The 23,393-nt window shown below is 35.7% G+C and overlaps 2 protein-coding genes, 1 long non-coding RNA gene and 1 pseudogene across 5 annotated transcripts; all 4 read left to right on the top strand.

Moving 5' to 3' along the window:
- The first annotated feature begins 4,635 nt into the window (after window positions 1-4,635).
- On the top strand, window positions 4,636-7,026 carry LOC111401058. Its single transcript, XM_023028598.1, has 2 exons — window positions 4,636-5,485; window positions 5,920-7,026. Exons 1-2 carry the CDS (start codon window positions 4,701-4,703, stop codon window positions 6,740-6,742), a joined length of 1,608 nt encoding a protein of 535 aa, XP_022884366.1. The 5' UTR covers window positions 4,636-4,700; the 3' UTR covers window positions 6,743-7,026.
- A 2,369-nt stretch (window positions 7,027-9,395) lies between these two features.
- On the top strand, window positions 9,396-18,450 carry LOC111401057 (lisH domain and HEAT repeat-containing protein KIAA1468 homolog). Of its 3 annotated transcripts, XM_023028595.1 has the most exons (20): window positions 9,398-9,867; window positions 11,344-11,496; window positions 11,795-11,970; window positions 12,774-12,881; window positions 13,727-13,888; window positions 13,966-14,526; window positions 14,626-14,700; window positions 14,830-14,958; window positions 15,037-15,111; window positions 15,202-15,411; window positions 15,582-15,734; window positions 15,801-16,018; window positions 16,145-16,262; window positions 16,386-16,518; window positions 16,603-16,798; window positions 16,888-16,993; window positions 17,078-17,218; window positions 17,299-17,422; window positions 17,552-17,668; window positions 17,747-18,450. In XM_023028595.1, exons 1-20 carry the CDS (start codon window positions 9,669-9,671, stop codon window positions 18,136-18,138), a joined length of 3,546 nt encoding a protein of 1,181 aa, XP_022884363.1. In that variant the 5' UTR covers window positions 9,398-9,668; the 3' UTR covers window positions 18,139-18,450. The 3 variants fall into 3 exon arrangements, with proteins under 3 accessions (XP_022884362.1, XP_022884363.1, XP_022884364.1); XM_023028594.1 differs by having other exon boundaries at window positions 9,396-9,867; window positions 16,386-16,798; XM_023028596.1 differs by lacking the exons at window positions 9,398-9,867; window positions 11,344-11,496; window positions 11,795-11,970 and adding an exon at window positions 12,000-12,021 and having other exon boundaries at window positions 16,386-16,798.
- Window positions 18,451-18,616: 166 nt separating this feature from the next.
- LOC111402623 lies at window positions 18,617-19,903 on the top strand. Its single transcript, XR_002704313.1, has 3 exons — window positions 18,617-18,808; window positions 18,942-19,025; window positions 19,270-19,903. It is a non-coding gene; the product is annotated as an uncharacterized LOC111402623 (long non-coding RNA).
- A 1,566-nt stretch (window positions 19,904-21,469) lies between these two features.
- On the top strand, window positions 21,470-22,053 carry LOC111402622 (annotated as a pseudogene).
- Window positions 22,054-23,393: the final 1,340 nt, after the last annotated feature.

The following is a 23,393-nucleotide window of genomic DNA, read 5'->3' as shown; positions in this document are numbered from 1 at the left end:
GGGGGGGGAGAAAAGAAAAATGATAAGTCCATTTTTACACATTTATTTAGTTCACAAACACGACTTAATTATGATCAAAAAGTTTGAATTATGACTTATTTCTATGTAATTATGTTTTGTAGGATGATATTGATTAATGTGGTGGAATTCAAGAGAAAAGAAACGAAAAAAGAACCAAAAAGGAAGAAAATTCAAAATATGAAGACTAAGTTGCAACATTTCAATAGTTGTTTCGGACCATAAAATGAAGATTAAAGGTGTTGCGGGTTCAACTGGATGCAATTAAAAGTCAAAGGGTTGAAAACGCAAGAGAAAAGGCTTGAAAGAATAAAAAATCAACCTTGAGGCTAAAATGCAACATTCAGGAGTTTTTTATAACTAAGCGACAACCCTATTATTTTAGGTGGGCGACTGCCCAAAGCAAAAAAATACTTATCGAGAAGAAAAAGTTGGCCTAGGCAAGTACCCGAGTTTTGCCTGGGCGACAGCCCAGTTCAATCGTAGCGAGAAAATCTGGTTTCCTTTTCTGATTTCAATTCTTATGGAAACAAATATTGGGGAGTCTTTTAAAACCATAAGAATGTCCAAAAACAAAGACCACATATTATACATTATTTTGGGAGGATTTGAAGAGAAAGAAGAAGGAAGAACAAGAAGATTCAATTCAAGATTCAAGGTCTCACTTCAAGAATTTCAATATGGTGATGTCTTTTATTGATTTTTATTGTTCTGTTCTTCTTACCATCATGTTATGCTAGAAAAACCTATACTAGGAGATCGATGAACTTTGTAATGTGATATTTAATTTTTTGTTCCGTATTTTGACATTAGAATATGTATTAATTGTTTGAATGATTTATATGCATTTAATTGCTTCCATGATTATGGGCTCGTAATTGTGTGAGTTTTGGTGGTTTGTTTCATCTATTCGAAAAGAAGAGGAATAAATTCGACAAGATATAAATCATCGCAGGGTCCGATAGGAGATATAAATATACATCTATACTTTGCGTGAATTTCTAAGTACTCACAAAATTACATGCATTCTCGTATATTTGCATCGGTCATAGAGATATAGGCTGGTGGTATATAAGAATATGTTTAATTTATCTTGAGAAAGAGTATTGGATAGATATAGGAGTATTGATTCTTCAAAATATCATCGTGTTGTCAAAGTGTCGAATTAAGATTAAATTGAACATTACTTGGGAATTCATGATCCTAGTATATCTCACATTCATTGAATACATTTAACTTGAGTCTCAAATATCAAATTGCATTTCAGTTAATTTAAACGTTGTCTTGCATGTCATAACATCCAATTCATAATATTGGTACTTTAGCTTAGATTTAGGATTTCTTAGGATAAAAACTCATAATTGATCATTTAGATTCAGTTAAGGTTGAGATAAATACAATTGAACTACTCAATTTCTGTGAGACGAGATTCGAACTCTAAAAATTCACTTTATTACTTGTTAACGAACCATACACTTGCGGTGATTTAATTCGAAAGAAAATAATTTTGTGGACTATAAACACACAAATCAAGGAGATGATAGTTACGTGACACATCCCCGAAATTATCGATAGATTCCAATTAAAAATCACTCATCTGAAGTCATTGAAGATAATTTACATTAGGCTTCCGTTCCTCCTGAATCCTATGTGAGGGATTGGAATCTTTTTCCTCCTACATGGAAGGAGGCAGCTTAGGTTGGGGGAAATGGAAGAAGAGGCCGTTTCCTGTATTTTGGATTTGTAGCGTGTTTTTGCCTCAAAACACTCAAAACGTCTTTTTTGACGTTTTGAGTTTCCTTCACAATATTTTTCTTTCAAAAATTATTTTTCCAAAATGGGAAAGAGAACGCGTTTTCATCGTTTTGAAAAATTGAAAACAGAAAACGGCCTGAAGAACAGTAAAGAGAACAGGACCTAACTACTTCCAAGGTCCAACTATGCATATGGTTGAGAAGGAATAAGTTCCTCGTTTGGAGGTCAAATCTTTAGCAAACACTTCAGCCCTGAAGCCTTGGGTTACATAAAGTCGGGATGGAATCCATCACAATGAGAGGTTGTAAGGGTCGTGTTGGTCATGCAATTTATTCCTTGATCATCGCTTGTTCGAAATTTTACTCCATCTATCCCTTGTGGGTAACTCAATTTTATTTTTGCATTACTCTACCAAAAACACGATCCTAGAATAGATCGAGAACCAATCATAACCCCTCCAAATCATTTTCCCATTATTTAATAGAAGAACGAAAAACAAAGATTCGTTTAAAAATTAAAAACACGATCTCACGTAGGAGAAGTGGGGAACTAGACTTGGATATGAAAATTACAGGGTGTTCTCAACTAAAATTTTAATGAATTTTAAATGATTATAAATTCTAATGAATTTGGTGGATTTAAATGGATTCTTACAAATTTCATAAGAATCTCATCAAATATGGTGAAATTTCAAAAGATTTACTTATATTTATTTTTAAGCTTGAAATCCATCGAAATCTTTTAAAATCCTTTTATTAATAAAATCTTTATAAATTCACTAATTATTGAGGATACCTAAATTTTAAAGGATTCCATTAAAATTTCAATTGGGGACACCTAAATTTTAATGAATTTAATTAAAATCGAATAAAATCTCAATTGAAAATATCTAAATTTAGAATAACTTTTAAAATTCATTGCAATCTCAATTGAGGACATCCCCTTAATTAAGGGTAAGGGATCGTTCCTGACACTGATGGAACTAATTAATCGTTGGCTTGCAACGACCCTATCAGCATATTATTTCACGAGATCACATGCACTGCAACTTAGATTTGGGATTTGTCATACTTAAAAAATTGAACGGCCACATCAATAATAAACTACAAATTGCATTTGTTTAATAGATGAACGAAAATTTCTCTTTAGCCCCTATTTGATATCGATTTACATTTAACTTTTAGATTAAAATCAAAGTCAATAATTATTTATAATCATATATTTTACGTATCCATAATTTTTTCAATTTAAGTTTTATAAAAAATTTACTAAAATTTGATTTTAATCTACATCAAACAATAATTTAATAAGTTTTGATTTTAAAATATTTTTTGTGTAAAATTGGAAAATAAAACATGGACCCTCCACTGACGACTTATCAACACATCGGCTCATCGCTATTGTTTATTGCAAATGTCCTTGTTGGAGACCCATTTTCTTAAAAAAAATTAATTTTGTATTAGTAATATTTTTGAAAAATATGTAATTAAAAATTAAGGAAACAATTTTGAATTCATATATAAATTATTTTATTAAAAGAATGTGATTGAAAATAATTTTTTTTTAAATGAGTTTATGAATAATGGAAATGTTAAAACCTCCAAACAATTGTTGTAGAATGAAAGGTGTCTCAATCATGCTATTTATACAATAATGGATGACAATCTTTATTGGTATTATCACATTCATCTATTTTTCAAATTATCAAAAACTATTTTCTAAATTATTGGTCCGAATTTCATCACGTCTAACATTGTCAACAGTGTTTGTCCACTAACATGGTACAAATAGCTTAATTCGAGGAGGTGTCAAAATCTATAAATGTCCAAAATCCAAATACCAAAGCGTACTAGATTTGTCTGCCCTGAATCTTGAGCTTTCTAAGGCAACACGTCAAACTATGTCACCCAAGCTACGTGGACGGTGTCAGTTGCTAATATTATACATATTACTGGGTACCGAATAAAATAGAATAAATTTAGGCAGTAAACAGTAATTGTTTGTAACTAACAGCTGTGTCCAGATAAGCATTACTCTTGAGTCACCTTTTGGCATATATTCTGCCGGCTTTTTTGTCCTATGACAAGTCACTTGCCCGCTCACTTTGCTTAAATTTGAGTAATCACAGACTTTATTTTAGGTAGAGATCGGAGGAAGCTGAATTGTGTATGTTCAAAGGATTGGTATGTTGCCAGAATTGTTACAGAACACACTTGACAATTTTTTATTGAACAATAATTAAAAAAAAAAGATGTTGTCAGAGTAGCATCTGAAAAAATCTTGACCGTTATTTTATTTTCACATAGTCAAGTAATTGGAAAGTTCTTTAGCAAATTTTTCTCAATTGAACGGTTTTTAGCATGTCTTGAATACAAAGTTTTATATTTCTATGTAAAACGAGACTTCGCTATAAGCGGATAGCCTACTTGAGGGCTAACCACATAAGAAGTTGCTTATTTATATTGAGAAAGTGACCGAACGATTGATTTGGTCACAATTTAGTATAACAATTGGAAGTGTCGTCATTAAATTAGTGATGATCAAACTAAAAAATGTATATCAAAACTTCACGTCAACTACTTCGTACAACTTGTTATCTAAAATATATCTTGGTGCAATTATAATTTTTTTTAATTGAAAATGAATCTATTTTTCACTTTCCATTTTTATGTGAAAAGCAACAATTCATTGCACGCTGGCAATCGATGGGTTAATTTACAATTAATGTTTGATTACAATGTTAATTTACAGAAGAAATTACCAAATAAAAAACTATTTCCCATAAGTTTGTTGACTTTTACGTTCCTGCTTTGAGTAAAATCTATAGAGCGGAATTACCGGCAGAGGCACAATATCCTATATAATTCTACTTACCCCCAGCTCATATTTTCCACTGCCAGTCCCCAGATCTCCACCAGCGCCGCCCAATGGACCCACCACAACCGCCACCCGCCGCTACCCCAACGTCGCCTCATTCATGTCCGTCTCTATCTTCCACCATCGCGACAAAACTCCGCCTCATGTGTAGCTACGGTGGACACATTATTCCCCGCCCCAACAACAAGTCTTCCCTTTTCTACGCTGGCGGCGAGACCCGTATCGTCGCCCTTGACCGCCGCACCACAGCATCTTCCCTTTCTGCTCTCACATCCCACCTGTCCCGTACTCTCTATAACAATTGCCCCTTCACCCTCAAGTACCAATTGCCCAACGAGGACTTTGACTCCTTAATTTCTGTTACGACAGATGAAGATTTCTTCAATATGCTCGAAGAACACGATCGGATTAATCATTCTTGTCCTATGCCGCCCCGTCTCAGATTATTCCTCTTCCCAATTAAACCCGAGTCCCTGGAATCTTCCCTTCTCGATCCAAAATCGGAATCTTGGTTTTCTGATGCTTTGAAGAGTACAAGGATCCGGGAGAAGGGTGAGTCTGCTGTGGATACGGGTTTGTTGATGGACCTGGGCCTTTTGGGTGGGTCCGATTTAGAGGCCCAATTGGAGAGTGGGAGCAACAATGGTGGTGGTGGTTTTGAGAGTAAGCATGGGGCCGAGTCATTGGTTTTGGAGACGAATTCATCTTTTGGTTCCTCTAGTTCTTCCATTTCAATGTCAAATTTGCCGCCTACTGGGGCTGTTTACTGTGATGAGAATGGACTGAATTTGCAGGACAAGAAGATCCGAGTGCCATCATCGGCCTCAATTGAAAGGTACTTAATCATTGAATGCTCTAGTTACGCTTGGTGTATAAATTTCACTACTATGTTTTTCTATTGCTGGCGAAATGCTGAATTAATGAATGTTTTGAGCTTATTTTAGTCATTGGTTTTGTTAATCTTTGATTTTAGGAACCTGATAATTGTAACTTGCTGATTGCTTTGCCTGCTAACTCTAGCCAATCAAATGTTGATACTGCCATATCAAATGTTCTTTAGCTCTTTGCAATTGATGAAGTAATTAGATACAAATTTTCATTTTCAAGATTTTAATATTGAACATAGAATTTAGATAATTGGACAAAAATGATTTGTTTCTGCCTTTTAAGCCATTTTATCTTTTTTAGAAGGATCAGCTGTATATTTATGAGATAATTCAATACAATGTGAAAGATTTTTCGATCAGTTGGTATTTATGGCTTTTACAGTGATAATAGTATTGGAAGTGCTGCTTATCAACTGAAAACTGGAATGTTTCAAGAACCACTTATTCAAGTTACTTCAGGGACATTGTCGAACCCAATTGAATCGGATGGTGTTATTTCCTCTGTTACATCAGCAATTGAGACTCAGCAAACAACTCAGATACTTGGGCATTCATTATCTCATCAGCCAGATGAAAATCAGCTCCAACCTGAGATGCGGTATATTCATGGAGCTGTTAATTACATACCACAATATGCTACAACCCCAAATACAATCTCACCTTATTATCCAGTGTATCAGATGCCAATTCACCAGCAGCAGCACATCATTTATCCACCTAATCAGTCGTACCCAATATATTTAATGCCTGTAAGACCAACACAATATCATAATATGTCTGTGCCGTATAACTTTGTTGATGCTGCTAGTAGCGCATTGAGTCGTCCTACTCTGCATCCAACTCAACCTGTTGCTCATACAGAGCTCTTGGCTACACAACACGTAGCTGAATCATCAACAAAAGTTTGCATTAGTGGTCATGTTGCTGCAACACCAGTTAGTATATCTTCTCAACAGTTGATTGGGCGTCCTGAGCCACCAAATTCTTCTGAGTTAGTTACACCTACTACAGCGGCCACTATGACTCATGACAATGAATTTGAGGATGATATTGCATACAGCTCAATATACAAAACTCAACCTTCAGCACCTGTGTTGCCTCCTCTGTATGATACCTTGACAAAAGGTGCAACTGTGTTGTTTTCAGAGTCTTCAGTCCAGCGACAGCCAAACACTTCTAAGCATCAGCCTGCAATGCATAATTAATGATGCTATTAACGAAGGAGAAAATTTTGTAGGAGTGCTCTCTCTCCCTGTGTGTTTATTTATCTATCTATTTATATTGTTTATCAATTTCCAGTTGGTTTGGGGTTCATATTTAAATTATAAATGAGTAATTCAACTGAATTTCATAACATGGATGAACGTCCTAGGTATTGATGATTTTCTACCAGTGAAATGACTACTCTCTTAGAAGCATTTGGTCAAGATTGTATTCAGAACTCTACGAATCACATTTTACTTGAAAAAGAGGTCAACAATTTTATTGACATGGTAAATTACTACCCCATCAATTTGATGAGAATTGATGCTTATGTGAGGTTAAAATACTTCCCACGACTCCTTTCTACTCCTTTACGAAGAAAACTACATCAGAATTTTAAAAAGACTTGGAAATTCTTGAAACATTTACTTCATTTTCATAGTTAGCCTGCCTTCTATCCCAAGATGGACCAATAGCCAGATTGAACTGCGTGTTTCTTATTGTTCAAGCAAGAGAAATTACACAATCACATTTCTGCACTTGTTTGTCCCTCGTCTCTTTGTGGAGAGCTTTTTCGCTTTCTAGAGGTTGTGCCCCTACGAATCTTGTGAATGATCATAAACTGATTAAGATAAACTCCCAGGGCCATTAAACTGCAGGTTTCAATGTAAGAAAAATTCTCTTTTTGTGCAACTCTATGGCATTCTAGGGATCTGGTTTGATTTATTTCTGTTGCACACGATTTATTCAATTCTTCACAATATTGCATTTGAGCTTGTGCTTCCATAGAAGTCTCACACATGTCAAGTGATGAGGCACACTGGAATATTTCGGTGTTCAAGTGTATTCAGTAGTTTCATCTGAAAGATAAAACTGAATACCTTCACTTCTAAGAAATGATTGAGCATGAAACAAGATAATTTGGAGTGCAGTTTTTTTCTTGTGTGAAAAAAAGGAGTGAGGAACTTTGGTGTCATTTTTGAAGGGAGAGAAAATTATGGAGGTTTCACCTTTTGTCATTCAAATCTTGACAAAACTATTCTAGGTGTTTTCAATAAACTGGTGATTTGATGTCAATTTCTTGATGTTCTCTGCTTGGTTTGATTCAGTTTGTCTGAACTGCGTACAAATAATCTGTGTTTTGGACCATTTGTTCATTTATTTATTATTTATATGGGTTCTTTATTTCCTCTTATCTTCTTCTTCTTTATGTACTTTAAGAATATGAGATTCCAAATTTTACAGAAATGTTTATGGATTCAACTTCAACATTTGGGTGATACCTTGAAATTGTTATCAATCAATAAAAGCATGCTAGTAATTCTTCGGAATGTCCAAATTGTTGCAACTTCAAATTTTCTCCATGTTTTCCCCTTAAAATCCTAAGTTCAATGGTAAGACGCACTTATTTACAGTATTTCATCCATCATTGACTGTATTACGCGATGAATGCCTTTATTATAGATTCAAAGTTAATATCATAGCAACATCTAATTGAAGTTTTGAACCCAAAATCTTATCGTAATCCAGGTCTTGTTTGGTATAGCTTTTTCTTTCCTTTAGTAGAAAAGCTTCCTAAAGAGGTCACAAAAGATCTGCATTTTTAAAATGTATTTTAATCGAACAATATTTTTAGAAAATTATTCACTCTATTCAAATGTAGTTTCATAACCTCGAAAGAAACAGGCCTATAATGTAATCATGATTATGAAGGAAAGATATTCGTCAAACCAGCAAAACTAGTCGACATTGCCAATTCAAGGGCGTTCGACCATCAAAATTTGCTTCATAGTCCAAAAATCGGAAATAAATAAGGAGAAGACAATGTTTTTATATGCTTATAGCATACTTCTGATTGTGATGAATTGAAGCAGATTCGAAAAGTATTTAGCAACAAAGGTGAGCAACATGTTTGTGTTCTTATTTTTTCCAATTCAAAACATTGTATTTTCTGGGGCAAGGGATTGGAATACTACAGAAATTTAAACTATGAAAAACAAAAATGATAAATCGCAATTAGTTGTTGGAACCAAGACAATGCACACTTGGAACCATCTTTTAAAACGTGAAAAACTTTAGATAAAAAGTTTTCTTGCCATCTTGGATTCCTTCTATCTGATATGAGATGTTTTTAAGTAATTCATGATTAAACTTGTATTTTACTTTTAACTTAAGCTCTATTTGACAACTATTATTTGAAAACTCTTTATTTTAAGTGCTCATTTTCAACTACATATTTACACCAAAAAAAAAAAAAAAATTGTGTGTAAATTCAAAACTTTTTCATACTTTTATTCTCTAAAAATTCACTATTTGAAATATCTTTTTTTTTTTTTTTTTTTAATAATGGTTGTCAAACTGGGGCTTAATTTACAATTATGATTTTCTTAAATCAATTTGCAAAAATTGCATGTCAAACTTTAATTAAGGGCTATTTGAATGATTGATTTTTTTCGACAAAAGTGGGTTCCACTTGTGAATGGAAAAGTAAAAAATAACAGTTGAAATAATAAAATAATGGTAAAAAAAATTTAATTTTTTAAGGTGGAAAATTGATATCAAACAGGGCTAAATCGTAAAATTTTCTCAAGGGTAATTGGATATGAGCTCCCCATTCAACTATCTGGGAATTTTCAATATTTCAGTAAAATATACCGTTCTGTGGTGCAACTTTACAATCACAAGCGTTGACCATGTGAGTTCTGATCTGATCACAAATTTAAATGTCGGTCATAACCCATGTACCCACGTAGCACCCAATCACAATCGCAACCTCTCCGGTGTCATAAATTTACGAGACGATTCTCCCGTATTGAAAATTTCTTACTCTGCCCTGTTCGTAATTCCACGCTGAATAGATCTCGCGAGAACCTAAAATCAGAATGTACTGGGTTCAATTGTGAATCGAATTGATATTCAGAATTTGAAATGGACGTGGAGAGATCGTCGCTGTGCAATTGCGTCGTTAATTTCTTGTTGGAAGAAAATTACTTGCTGTCGGCGTTCGAGCTTCTCCACGAGCTGCTCGACGACGGACGCGACGATCAGGCCATCCGCCTCAAGGAATACTTTTCCGATCCATCTCAATTCCCTCCCGATCAGATCTCTCGCTTCAACTCCCTTCGAGGTATACTGCCTCACATTTGCATACTCTCTATCTATCTATCTCTTTCCGTGTGTGTGTGTGTGTGTTTTTTTTTTTTTTTTTCCATCATGTTAGTGCAAGCACTGACTCATTCTGATGGTAAAACAAAATTCGTGGTGTTATTTGATTACGTTAATGTGATTTTCTCTAATAATCTACTTGTGGTTTGATATAGTTTTGTCCGATGACAAAATTTAGGAATGTCTTGTTTTCTCTGTTGTTGTTGTTGTTATTATTATTATTGTTAAACAACATTGTCGATAGATCTAACTGCTTTATTGGTTTCGGTGTAGATTGATGGTTTAATGGTAGTGCAAGTGTTTCCGACATTTGCTCTGGTGTTGAGCTGACAATTAATCGATACTAAATAGTAATTAATTTCATGAAAATAAAGAAGGCTGCACATTTCTCATTTGTTAGGATTTGTATTACAGTGTATGAAACTATTGTGGAACCAGCTTTAACTTTTGACGGCACATAAAGATGATTGAAGACTCAGAAAAAAAGGACAAAGAAAAGATTCAATTAATACACGAGGAAAGTGTCACGTTATGGTTCAATCACCAAATTTAAGTAATCTCACATAAGTTCCAGAATTAAGGAGTTAGAGAAACCACCATGATTGATAAAGAAAATTTGATCCAAAAAGAATGTATTCTTTTAGTATTTTATCAAGATGCTTAGAAGCATATTCTTGAGCCTAATGGAGCATGCCAATGTGTTACTATGTATTTCAACATTACTGAGATTAAGCTAGAAATACTATTTTGAAGCCTATAACTAAAAGCAAATACATTTTTTAACTTGAAATTGAGTTTTGACAGTAATTTTGTTGCTTGCAGATATGTGCTCAGGGCTTTTATTCCTTGTAACATTTCAAATTTTGTTAATTATTTACCAGATTTAATGATAAATGGGAAGGAGAGAAAGCAGTTTGAGGAAAGCATTAGCATTTTATCAGCGAACAATATATTAAAAGTCAGTTGTATGCGTGATGTGGCAATCCACCAACTTAAAAACTCGATATCCTTATTAGTCAAATGATTTAGACTCAAGGAGTTCCTAATTTAAAAATATATAAACATTACTTCCCATGTGCGTTGGATACACATGTGAGACATGGACATTGTGCCCTATTTGGAGGGTCTGTGCTTCACAGGAAACCTGAGATGAGGATAAAGTTAAAATTTCATAAGATGCCAAGTATTCCATTCACTGAATATTGTTTCAGTCATTATTTGTGGGTTTAAGTGGCCAATTTATTTTCACAGCTCCATTTTTCATCTCAAAACTTGTGGCATAGTATTAGTCGACACTTTACACTTGATGGTACAACTGTTAGCTGCTAAATTAAATCTTGTAATTCTTCTTGTTTGAAATTTCTGAATTTTGTGAGTTGTGTGATATCACGTGTAACCAACTAACAAAAAATTCTTGCTTTTTGTTTGGTTGGAACAGTTGCGGACCCCCAGAGTCTACTTGAAGAAAAAGAATCACTAGAAGAAAAATTGGCAATCAGTGAATATGAGCTTCGTTTAGCTCGAGAAGATCTTCTTAAACTCAGGACTGAGACACAGAAGAAAATTGAGATCAGCTTGGATGAGTCACATGGTAATTTACTGAAACTGTACAATGTGTCTTATGGTTTAAACCAGTATTCCTCATGCTATTATTTTACAAATTCATAGGTTTTTGTGTGAATTACTAGATGCTTTCTCTAAAATCCAATAGACAGGGGTGATAAGATATGCTTTCAGACGTCCTTTCCCCAATATGAGATCATATTATAAGTTCTATAGGTTTTGCTAATACTTCAGTTTTTGTAGTTTTCACTTGCCTAGTCTTGTCAAATATTGAGATTATTTTTTATTCCTTTTTGTGTATTTATATGCCCAAATCTATTTCACAGAGTCGAAGATAGATGCTTCTGCAAATCATGAACCAGATTTACAACCACAGAAGGACATTGCTTTCTCAGATTTGGGACCCCTGAAGGGCAGTGAACGACAGGATCTGAACTGCGCAGTAAAGGAATATTTACTTTTAGCAGGATACCGCTTGACTGCCATGACATTTTATGAAGAGGTGCTTAAAGCAAAGAATCTTGTTATTTCCTTCTGATTTCTGTTGCCTGCAGTTGAGTTCTTACTTTTTGCTCTTTAGTCCATGTGTTGTATTTAATTCTATCTCTCTCTGCCATGCCCTATCTAGTAGTTGGTGTCTAAAGTATGTTATTCACAAGAAGCTGCTCTGCTATAGCAGAAGCAACTTATGCACTTTGACTGAGAAAATATGATGCAAAGTTCTGATAATCTGATAATAGGATTTGAAAAGTTTCACATACCAGATAAGTGCTTTTGTATACGAGGCAAGATGAGAAAAAAATTGGTGAATAAAACTTAATGATCTATGACACTTCATATGCGGACGACCTGCCACAGAACTTGCCTGTTTCCAGGCGATTATTTCTTACCTATCAGCTAAATACATTCTCCTTGCTTTCACTGGAAATGGAAATATGTTACTTTGATTTAATAGAACTTCTGAAAGTTATCTTTCTTGATCTTAGTAATGTCGATTCAACACTGGAATTTTAAGCTCTATCTTTATAATAACATTTTTCAAATGAAGAAGTCTATCAAATAGAGTATGTTCCTCGGGAACATTGTACATCCCATTAGTGCCCAGTTCAGTGTGATGTTTTTCTGGTGCTGGTCTTCATTATCCAAAAGTAGCTGAGCACCTGCATCTTATTAGTTGATTGTCTGGATAATCTTCTCTTTAAGAAGTTTTTCAAGTGATAGTTATCTTGGGTGAACATATTGTTTTCCATGTGCACATGAACATACTGTTTAACTGTTGTAATATTTTCTTTGCCTGCATAACAGGTCACAAATCAGAATCTGGATTCCTGGAAAAACTCATCTGCACGTGTTCCAGATGCACTGCGTCGTTATTACTACAAGTACCTGTTATCAACAACAGAGGCTGCTGAGGTATTTACTGAATATTCATGGAAAAGGGAACTTTACACTCTTGCTTAAAGTGATAAGGGATGAGTCGATGCAATTTGATAAATTTGAAGCAATTAGTGCTCAACTCCTAAGTATTAGATTCAATCCTACTTGTGCCATGCCTTTTGTTTTGTACTGCTGCTGTAGTCTGCCGTGACTCGAATGATACTGTTTGTCTTTTCGATCGTTTGGTTAATCATTTTGTTTTTCCAACTTACTTGGTTCTGGATTTTGCTTTCTGATTAGTTTTAACTCATTTTGAAGTTGGCAATCAACTCTTGGTGATCAATTTAACTGGCAGAATTCAAATCATCAAAATTTCAGATGATTTTGAACAGTCTGTCTTTCATGTAATATTAGTATATATCTTTTAAGATTCGGGATGCTGATTTTCCGTAAATTTTCAGTCCCCTGGATTAAAAAATTCTGAAGCAGTTAGACCCATGTTAGAGAATAAAAATGGTTTAAAAGATTGTCAGGTAGTGATTCTTTAATGGAGATTAGATTCTTGATCCTTAGAGCAACTTGACGTGGCCTTTGCACTTTTTATTTTTCAGTTTTTCCTCCCTTTTTTAACCTTATTGTAGGGGGGAAATCCCAAAAAGTGCTTAATTTTGGGATCCAGTCCCACTGTTGAGCGCGGAAGGACATCCTGTTGTGGCAACTGCACTAGACATATCACATATTATTTAGGATAAGTGCTTGAAAACATTTCTCTTTGAGTTTCTGAGGACTGTTCAATGCTTAGAGGTTCGAGTAGCATATTCATTTTTGTGATGGGTGAAATTCAACAAATTGTTCATGCTGATGGCTGCCATATGCTGCAGGAGAGAATAGGTATGCTTGAACCTTTGCTGAAGGAAAATGAAAGACTGAAAAATGATAACCAGTCCTTGCTAAAAAGCAAGGGAGTTTCTGATGCACAAGCCATGGCATTGAAAAAATCATTGGAGGTGCTACAAAAAGAAATAAATGATAAAGAAATTCTGGTAATTTCTTCGAACATTTCTCCTGGATCAGGTTTTCACATGCTCATTTTTATACAAGGATCTTGTATGTATCTCAGGTCCAGGATTTAAAGCAGACTTTAGAGAGTCAAAGGAAAGAACTAAATGGTTGTAGAGCTGAAATCACTTCGCTAAAAATGCAAATAGAAGGAGCTTGTTCTGGACGGAATTTGTTGACAAGTGACTCTGTACAGGGGGAATCGTGGTCCTTAGAGAACCAGTCTGAAGAAATACAACTGCTTCGGAATGAAATAGAGAGGTTGAAGGCCAAACATCTTGTGTCTACTGAATCTGTAGAGTCAATCAAGCAAGAGAAAGGGAGTAAAGAGACAGTAGATGAGATTGATAAATCAGAAGTAAATAATATTTTGCCATTGACAGTTGATGCCTCATCGGCAGATTTACTAGGCACCAATACTCAAGTGATGGGGAAATGTGAGTCTGATGTCACAACCAGCAAACCCGAGAAAGTGCCAGGAGAGATATTAACTTCTTCAGACGAGAATACAATTCTTGAAAAAGCTGAAAATTTCCTCAAGCACAATGGAAAACCACCCTCAGAAACTGGTGGCTTATTTTCGAAATCAGAAAATCTCGATGCTGAATCAAATGCTCGAAAGGTTGGAAGAACTTGTCATGCTTGAGAACATTCTAATTGTGACTATTTACCAGCAGTTTTTGCTTCAAACTAACATCTACAACTACTATTGCCTTCTCAGGGTTTGGGAACTGTTCAGATACTTTCAGACTCATTGCCTAAAATTGTACCATATGTTTTAATCCAACATCGAGAGGTTTGCCACTCTATCTTGGTGTATGTTTACCAAAAATATCGTTTTGCTGGGACTACAGGTTACTGCAACTCTTGATGTTCTTCTATACTTATGGTGGTCATGCATATGATTGGTTTTCTTCTACTATAGGAACTTCTTCCTCTGATAATGTGTGCGATTGAGCGCCATCCAGATAGTGCCATGCGAGATTCTTTGACCCATACATTATTTAACTTAATCAAGCGTCCAGATGATCACCAGAGACGAATTATAATGGATGTAAGATTCTGAAAGCGAAGAAATTAGAATTTAATCTCTTGCAACAACATATTCTGACAATTTTCTCTATAATTTAAGGCTTGTGTTACTCTTGCCAAGAATGTCGGACAGCTGAGAACAGAAACAGAACTGCTGCCCCAATGTTGGGAACAAGTAAGACTGACTGTGACTTTCCTGGCATTGTCATTTCTTCTATTTTAGGTGAGAAGACTATAGTCTGATTGCTGATTCAATTGCATGTAGATCAATCACATATATGAAGAACGTCGGCTGCTTGTTGCTCAATCATGTGGTGAGCTTGCAGAATTTGTACGGCCTGAGATCCGTGATTCTCTCATCTTATCTATAGTGCAACAGCTCATTGAGGACTCTGCTGTAGTGGTTCGGGAGGCTGCTGCTCATAATCTGGCCCTGTTGTTGCCACTCTTCCCCAATACTGACAAATATTTCAAGGTCAGCCTCACTAAATATGCTTCGAGGCAATCATGGAGAAGATATCTGACTTGACAGAATTCTATACAATGTAAGCTCCGTGATCCAGGGAATGGAGCATTTCCCCTGGTCATAATATGATAACTTACAAAAAAAGGTTTCTCCAATTCTTTTCCCTTGTTTGTTGATAGGTTGAGGAGATGATGTTTCAATTGGTTTGTGATCCATCTGGTGTAGTTGTTGAAACTACAATTAAAGAATTAGTTCCTGCTCTAATAAATTGGGGAAGCGAGCTGGATCATGTTCTGCAAGTTTTACTCTCTCATATTTTGGGTTCTGCTCAGGTGTGTGTGTGGTCTTTAATCTAGTAATTCTTACACAATATGTGTCTGACATGATGTTTCTTCCAGCGTTGTCCACCTCTTTCAGGAGTTGAAGGTTCTGTTGAATCACAACTTCGTGTTTTAGGTGAAAGAGAACGTTGGAACGTTGACGTTCTTTTGCGCTTGCTTGTGGAACTACTTCCATTTGTTCACCAGAAAGCTGTTAAGACTTGTCCATTTTCATCAGAAGTTGCAGATTCCACAGGAATATCATTTACTGTGTCTTTATTTGAACTCTATGCAGGGTAAGCTTATCTAGTGGTCTTCCTTACTGCTTCTTTCACCATGAACATCTATTAATGTATTTTTTTATGGATTAGCAGTGTTTATTTTTTGCAGTTCGCGCTTATATATTAACAATTTTTGGTCAGGGGATTTGTGGAATGGCCTACTTTTGAGTGGCTGCACATTGAATGTTATCCCAATTTGATTCGGTTGGCTTCTCTATTGCCCCAGAAGGAAGATAATTTAAGAAATAGAATTACCAAGGTACTTTGGTCACCCTAGGATTTTTATTTTGGTGATTTGTTTTCCATGTCATCTCATTTTCTTTTCAACTGTAATGCTTCTTTTTTATTTTCTGAAATATTCAAGGTTTGGTAATTTCTGCAGATCTTGCTGTCGATAACTGAACAGTTTGGGGAAACCTATTTGACAAACATCATGCTTCCCGTGTTCTTGGTAGCAGTTGGTGAAAATGCTGATTTCAAGTTCTTCCCATCCACCGTGCAGTCAAGAATAAGAGGCAATGGTTTTCTGAATATTTACCAATACTGGTATTTAAGAATAAAGCTCTATCTTATAGGCATTGTTTCTTCCATCATGACAGGTTTGAAACCCCAAACTTTAGTGGCCGAGAGACTCGCTACAATGTGTGTCCTCCCAGTTCTGCTGGCAGGTGTGCTAGGACACCCAAGCAAGCACGAGGAATTGACCCAGTACTTGAGGAACCTGTTGGTTCGAAGTTCTGGATTGGAAGGTCAGCCAGCAAAGCATGAGATTGTCAATTCTGTCCGCTTTATTTGGTTGGTGTAGTCAGATTATTTTTCAATTCATTGAAATTATGTCGTCTTCTGTTATTCGTGTATTATCTTGTAGTATTTCCATGATGCAGCCTTTTTGAAGAACATCATAGTATGATATTTAACATCCTTTGGGAATTGGTTGTGAGTTCTGACGTGAATTTGAAAATCAGAGCAGCCCATTTTTTGAAAGTCATTGTGAGTCCTTTTAACTTTTAAATAGCAGTCATTTCCTTTTAAATTCATGGTCGTCATTAACTCTGTGACGTCTTGGTCTCTTAGGTGCCATATATTGATGCAAAGGTTGCCTCAACTCATGTATTGCCTGCTCTTGTAACTCTTGGTTCTGATCAAAACCTAAATGTAAAATATGCCAGCATCGATGCTTTTGGAGGTGTAGCAATGCATTTTAAAAGTGACGTGGTATGTATGTTTAGAATCAAGGTTTTTCTGACTTGGTGGAGCTTTTATATATCAATTGACTGAAAAATGTTTTCTGCTAGATTGTTGACAAGATACGGATTCAAATGGACTCTTTTCTTGAAGATGGATCAGTTGAAGCTACCATTGCTGTGGTTCGTGCACTGACTTTGGCTGTACCACATACAACAGATAGGCTTCGAGAATATATCCTTGAACCTTTTTATTGGTGGTGCTTATTTGTTTCCATTTGAGTTTTTATTTCAACAATTAGGAATACACTTCTTTCATTCATTTTCCTACTAGTGAATTATTTGTTTCTTTAACTGTGCATACATCTCTTGTCCAAGATTTTTCAATTTACAGCCTCACCAACCCCTTCAAATGATTTATTGCGCCGGAGGGAAAGAGCAAATGCCTTTTGTGAATCCATTCGGGCTCTTGATGCAACAGGTTTGCTTCTTTCTGAAATCTTTTATTGCTAGGCGGTTGTACACTGTTGGTACTTATTGATATTGTTTCTTTCTGCAGACCTTCCTTCTTCTTGTGTTAGGGATTTCCTTTTACCAGCGATTCAGAATCTATTGAAAGACCCTGATGCTCTCGATCCAGCACACAAGGAAGCTCTTGAAATAATATTGAGGGAAAGATCGGGTGGAACATTTGATACCATTAGTAAGGTGATGGGTGCTCACATTGGGCTTGCATCATCTGTTACCAATTTCTTTGGTGAGAGTGGGTTACTAGGGAGAAAGGAAAGTGATGAACTAGGAGCGCTACCACCAGAGACAATTGAGTCCCCGAAGCCTGCTCCACAGCCCGTACTTGAAGACACGAGATTTAGGCGGATTATGAGGGGTGGTTTTACAGATATGCTGCGGGGCAAAACTAAGAGCAATGAGGAAAATTCCCCTAGCCATTGAGAAGGAATGGGAAAAGAAGAAGACAGGAAATGCAGTCGTGTAACAATACCGTGGTCAATTTGATTATGTTTTAATTTTTGTAACGACATAGCAGTTTTTTTGTACTTTTCCCATCATCAGTTTGGAAATTTTAGGATGGTGCATCATCTGAGATTCTGAATGACAAATCAAAAAATAAGAAAATTTGAGAGAATTTTTGCATATTTAACGGAAAAAACTTATGTTATTTTTATCTGTATAAGATGCCTCTTCTACTGGAATGTGTTCCAGATCTGAATGCTTGGGAGTGTTTTCTTCCAGCAGTTGTTTCCACCCGTGCCCAGATTCTATTTTTAATAGTCGCTAGTTTTTACATTCAATTACAAAAATCACCGAATCAAGGTAGACAGAGAATTTTGTGAAACGATGCTATGGGCTTATCTTCTTCATTTATTATTATTATTATTATTTTATTTTTTTTGAGTGCTGAGAAAATATATTTGCATATAGCAACGGTCGATACAGTCTCATCCTTAAAACGTGTCTAGTGTGTGATTGTAAAGAGTATGACTTTGCATTTAATCCGGTTTTGATTGCGCTTACCAACAGATCGTCTCTATTATTGAACGCTCGAGGATCATTAATGGGCTGTTTCATCCACTGGGACCTTTTCCTACGCAGCCTAGCATCAGTTAAGCTCATGTTTATATATGATTTATAAATATTGAAAATATCTTTACATTTTGAGGGACCCAAAAATTATATTCACGGCACTTAATGTAAGCTTAGCACCGGTACTCATTCGATTATTTCTCCATATGCAGTGCTATAGGTACAACATATTGAAGAGCATGATTGTCAATTCTCTCACACAAAAGGGGTGGTGCCTGCAATTGAAATAATCGCAGGTTGTACAAATATCATTTCCCTTTATCCATTTCTATGTACATATAATTCTCATCATTTATGAAGACGTCCTAAACATGCAATCGCAAGCCCACATTTCTGAGAGGGCTGTATTTGTGCTGTGCTGACATCGTTTCCCTTTCTTCATTTCTATGTATATCTAATTCTCATCATTTATGAGACGTCCTAAACATGCTTCATTGAGTCAACTTTTAAGCTTCTGACCAAGTGTTCTATAAACTGCAGGACATTTCTTCATTCCAGAATACAACAATTGCATAACTTTCTTGCCCGACTCTCTCTGTTTCTGCATTACTTTGTTGTCGTCCATGCCACCCTCCATTTTGAAGATGAAGAAAGCAGCCAGTTTTGCATTCTTCTTGGCAGTGGTGGTTCTTTTTGTTTGCAAATTACATGCGACGGAGGCTATCAATTGCAGCCCGCTGGAGCTGAGTTCGTGAGTGTTGGCAATAATGTTGTCTTTACCACCGTCGGATGAAGGGCAGGAACGTTGCCTTTGTGAGTATTAAAGAGATAATATATTAACTCTCCCAATGCCAGGAGGGTTGCTAACATCTGTAGTGTTCCCGCTCCTATGTGCTAATCTGAAAACTTCACCTCAAGCGTTAAGAGTGCTACATTGGAAAAGGATGAATGGATTTGCTGGCTTCGTATCTCCATTAATCATCTCATAAAATGGCTTTGATTTATCCTTTTCTTTTAATACTGTGTGTTGATATCTGAAACTTACCTCTTTTAAGATCTTTTTTCGAATACGGTTCTCTCTCCAATTTCCAACTCTAACTAGTCTTGGAAGAAGTACCAGTGTCACTTCTGCATAGGTCATGTGACATTTAAGAGAATGAGGTTGGAAACTATATTGAAAAATATATAGGGCTTATAGTGTTTTGAAAATGATTTACTGAGATATATGTTACATCTATGTACAATGAGTTCTGGAGCATATGATTTTTATTATTAGTAGCTCTTTTGCATAGGAATACGACAATGGAGGGTTCGTTATTGCGGTGATATCAAATTCGTATCATGCCTCCCCACTTTCTCTCTGTCCTCATGATTGACATGTATATTGTTGGGAAAATGGCTTCCATGAGCCTGGTTTGGGTATAATCGTTCATATTGGAAGATCAAAGTTTATTTGTGTTCTACTCCTTAAGAACGTTGAAATCATATATTTACTTATCAAAAATGTTCGAGTGAAGGAGAAATTAGAGCTCAAAGTGGATCGAGGAGAAAACTATTTTAACTTGTCTCACATAGAAAAATTAAAATTAAAGGGCAACAACTAGTTAATTTATTATCGCACTTTAAAGTGGTGTAATCATGTATAGCTTAGGGGCTATCTCTACATGCATGCACAGGTAGTGCAAATCACGAACTGAATTAGAACCTTATACCTTTAAGCTTGTGTGTAAGGCAATCTGCGTACACGAATGTTGAATTGAAATTGGCCCTTTCGAAGGTTCGAAGTTTTGCCATTATTTCCTTCTTTTTTTCTTCAAATTGACTTTTCGAACTTCTGAAACTCTTGTGTTTATTGCTTTTTAGTGGAAAGATTACACCGGTTAATGATGTTGTTAATGATTTTAACACTTAGAATTTTCGATCCATTGAATCACCAATTAGAGCCTTGATTTTTTCCTTTGTTTCAAACACAAAAATTCTCATTTTTCCAATTTCTTTCTGCTCATAATTTTTCACTTTCTGTCAAGAGTTTTGGTGATAGTTCAAATCAAATTTAGTTCATTGGTGTAGAAACTTAAGTGCTCAGTTATTACTAATTTTTCTGTTGTATCATCGTAGACATATGTTCAACAAAGCACTTATGGTGAAAGAGCGAACCTGTTTTAATGACATTGTGTAATACAAAGGCCTTGATTTGCAAATCTATGCCCTTTTTATCAGTTATTATGTATTTGCAAATTTTGATTACTTGTTTTATTCTTTCCGTAATTAATAAAATATATTATAGTGCATTTTTTTCCTCACATATATATTTCCTGAGGGAAAAAACATGCCCAAGGAACGTGATTATACCGACTTGAATGTGAAAATGAAACTCCAATAATTGAGACAGAAACACTAAATTACCACGTCCTGGAAATGCATGACTAATAGGTGCCTATAATTTAATCACTTTTACTCAAATATTCTTTTTATCCACACGACTGTACTTGTTAACAAATCTATAGAACTCACAATTAGAGAAGGCTCTTTCATGCTAGGCGTCCGGACCTACAATGCCCGAGCCACATCCCGGGCACACTTGATAGATTGTACCCTAAGCGCTGATACCGAAGTAATCACTTATATTTTGAATTAATAACCTACCAAACATGAATTTAATCTGTTAGTTGAATTGGGACCTTTTCCTATGCACACTAATTGACCTATCCTAAACATTAGCCCCATTGTTCTATAAATTGCAGTATAATTCTTCATTCCAAACTACATCAATTACATAACTTTCCTGTCTAATCCTCCCTATTCCTGCATTATTCTTTCTCTAGTCCATACCATTGTGCATTTTGAAGATGAAGAAAACAGCTAATATTGCACTCTGCTTGGCAGTTGCGGTTCTGTTGCTAGGCGAATTGCACGTGACCGAGGCGGTTAATTGCTGGAGCTGATTTCATGCGCCGGGGCGATAATGACATCGCTGCCTCCCTCGGATGCCTGCTGCAGCAAGCTGAAGGAGCAGGAGCCTTGCCTTTGTGGGTATATAAAAGATCCAAGCCTGAGTCAGTATGTTAACTCTCCCGATGCCAGAAGGGTTGCCAGCACCTGCGGTGTGCCCACCCCTAAATGCTAATTAGAGAACTTCACCTGAAGAGTTGTATTGCTATATTATAAGATGTGTGAATGAATTTGCAGGCTGTGTATCATCGTAACTTACATGGTAAACTGGCCTTGAGTTTATACTTTTCCTGTTGTTTCTTGAAATTTGCATCTTTTATGGATGTCCATTACAACCGATAAGTTACTGTAACTCTATTTATTTAAACCAAGATTGGCTATAAATGAAAAGAGTTATGCTACATGTACAGTTAGTTTGACAGATGATGAGTTGACATGCATTTTGACCCTTAGTTTGAATGAAGTCAAAGAAAAGGGCTACCATCCCACTCTTGAATGCACTTGCCTGTTTTTTCATACGGATTTATTACATCTTCCTTCATTTGCTTCCGCAAAGGTACCTTTTTTGTTCCCTCATTTTACTCTACTGTCAAGTAATGAAAATGAACAGTATAAAAGTTGTGGAAATCTGTTGGACTGAGGAAAATCACTGGCATTGATTACCCTTTTTGAGGAAATAACGGGCCTCGGGAATGCTGTCATCCCAGGCTCAAACTTGAATGTGATAACGAAACTACAATAATTAAGACAGAAATACGCAGGTTCTAAGGACCACTAGGATGGAACTCAAGGCCCTGGAAAATGCAATGCAAGTGTAATGGTTTCGGTACTTGTGAATACTGGAAATGGATAAGAAGCTGGAAGATTCCTGAATTCTACAACGTTGGATCAAGTCATCCAGCAGGGTTTTGAGATCAGATGGAAGATGGAAGACAAAAATCGCAATGAATGCATTGAATAGAAGGGATCATGTGGTTTTTGTAAGTATTATGCTCTACGTCCAATCAACTTTGGACATAAATACTTTTATATATAATTAATGTAATTAAATGACAAATCTATTATTTAATTAATAGCACAATTCCTTATGATTAACAAATTACGAAAATTTGAATCTACGGACTCTATTATTTAATTAATAGACAATTAAATAAATAATAGAGTCCGTAAATTCAAATCTTCGTAATTTGTTAATCACAAGGAGTTGTGATTGTGAGATACAAATTACATCTGATTGAATCTTAAATCGTCCGTGGTCGTAAGTGATAACGAGATACGGATATCGTTATTACGGATAGATCATCACGTGTGGCATTTCTTACTTGTGAAATAAGTAGCTGATCTCATAAGTTAAAGTGTGGTGATACTTAAATGACACGTGGATATTTTGTTATAGAACAAAACGTTGGAGACCCGGCGAGAGATTCCATATAGATAACTATTTGAGTGTCAGTGGTTAATCTCTAACGTTCGGTAGTGGAATTGGTCATTAGACTTGAGATCGTCATGGTACCTTATACGAGGACAGTCATACTTTGACGGTGTTGGATGTTGCTCTGCAGAGGGCCGCTAATACGACATCGTTCGGGTACGTCAAGAATCGTATTAAGGTTGTGATTGACCAATAAAGGATTCGTCACTCTTAGTTAGTAGGAGATTATGATCTGCGTTTCATTCAATTAAGTCGATAACGAAATCTTTGGCCAATGTGT

Source organism: Olea europaea, chromosome 10 (assembly GCF_002742605.1).
Source record: "Olea europaea var. sylvestris chromosome 10, O_europaea_v1, whole genome shotgun sequence".
NCBI classification, from domain to species: domain Eukaryota; kingdom Viridiplantae; phylum Streptophyta; class Magnoliopsida; order Lamiales; family Oleaceae; genus Olea; species Olea europaea.
The sequence above is the reverse complement of the archived record's forward strand: the minus strand, read 5'-3'. Positions and strand labels throughout refer to the sequence as shown.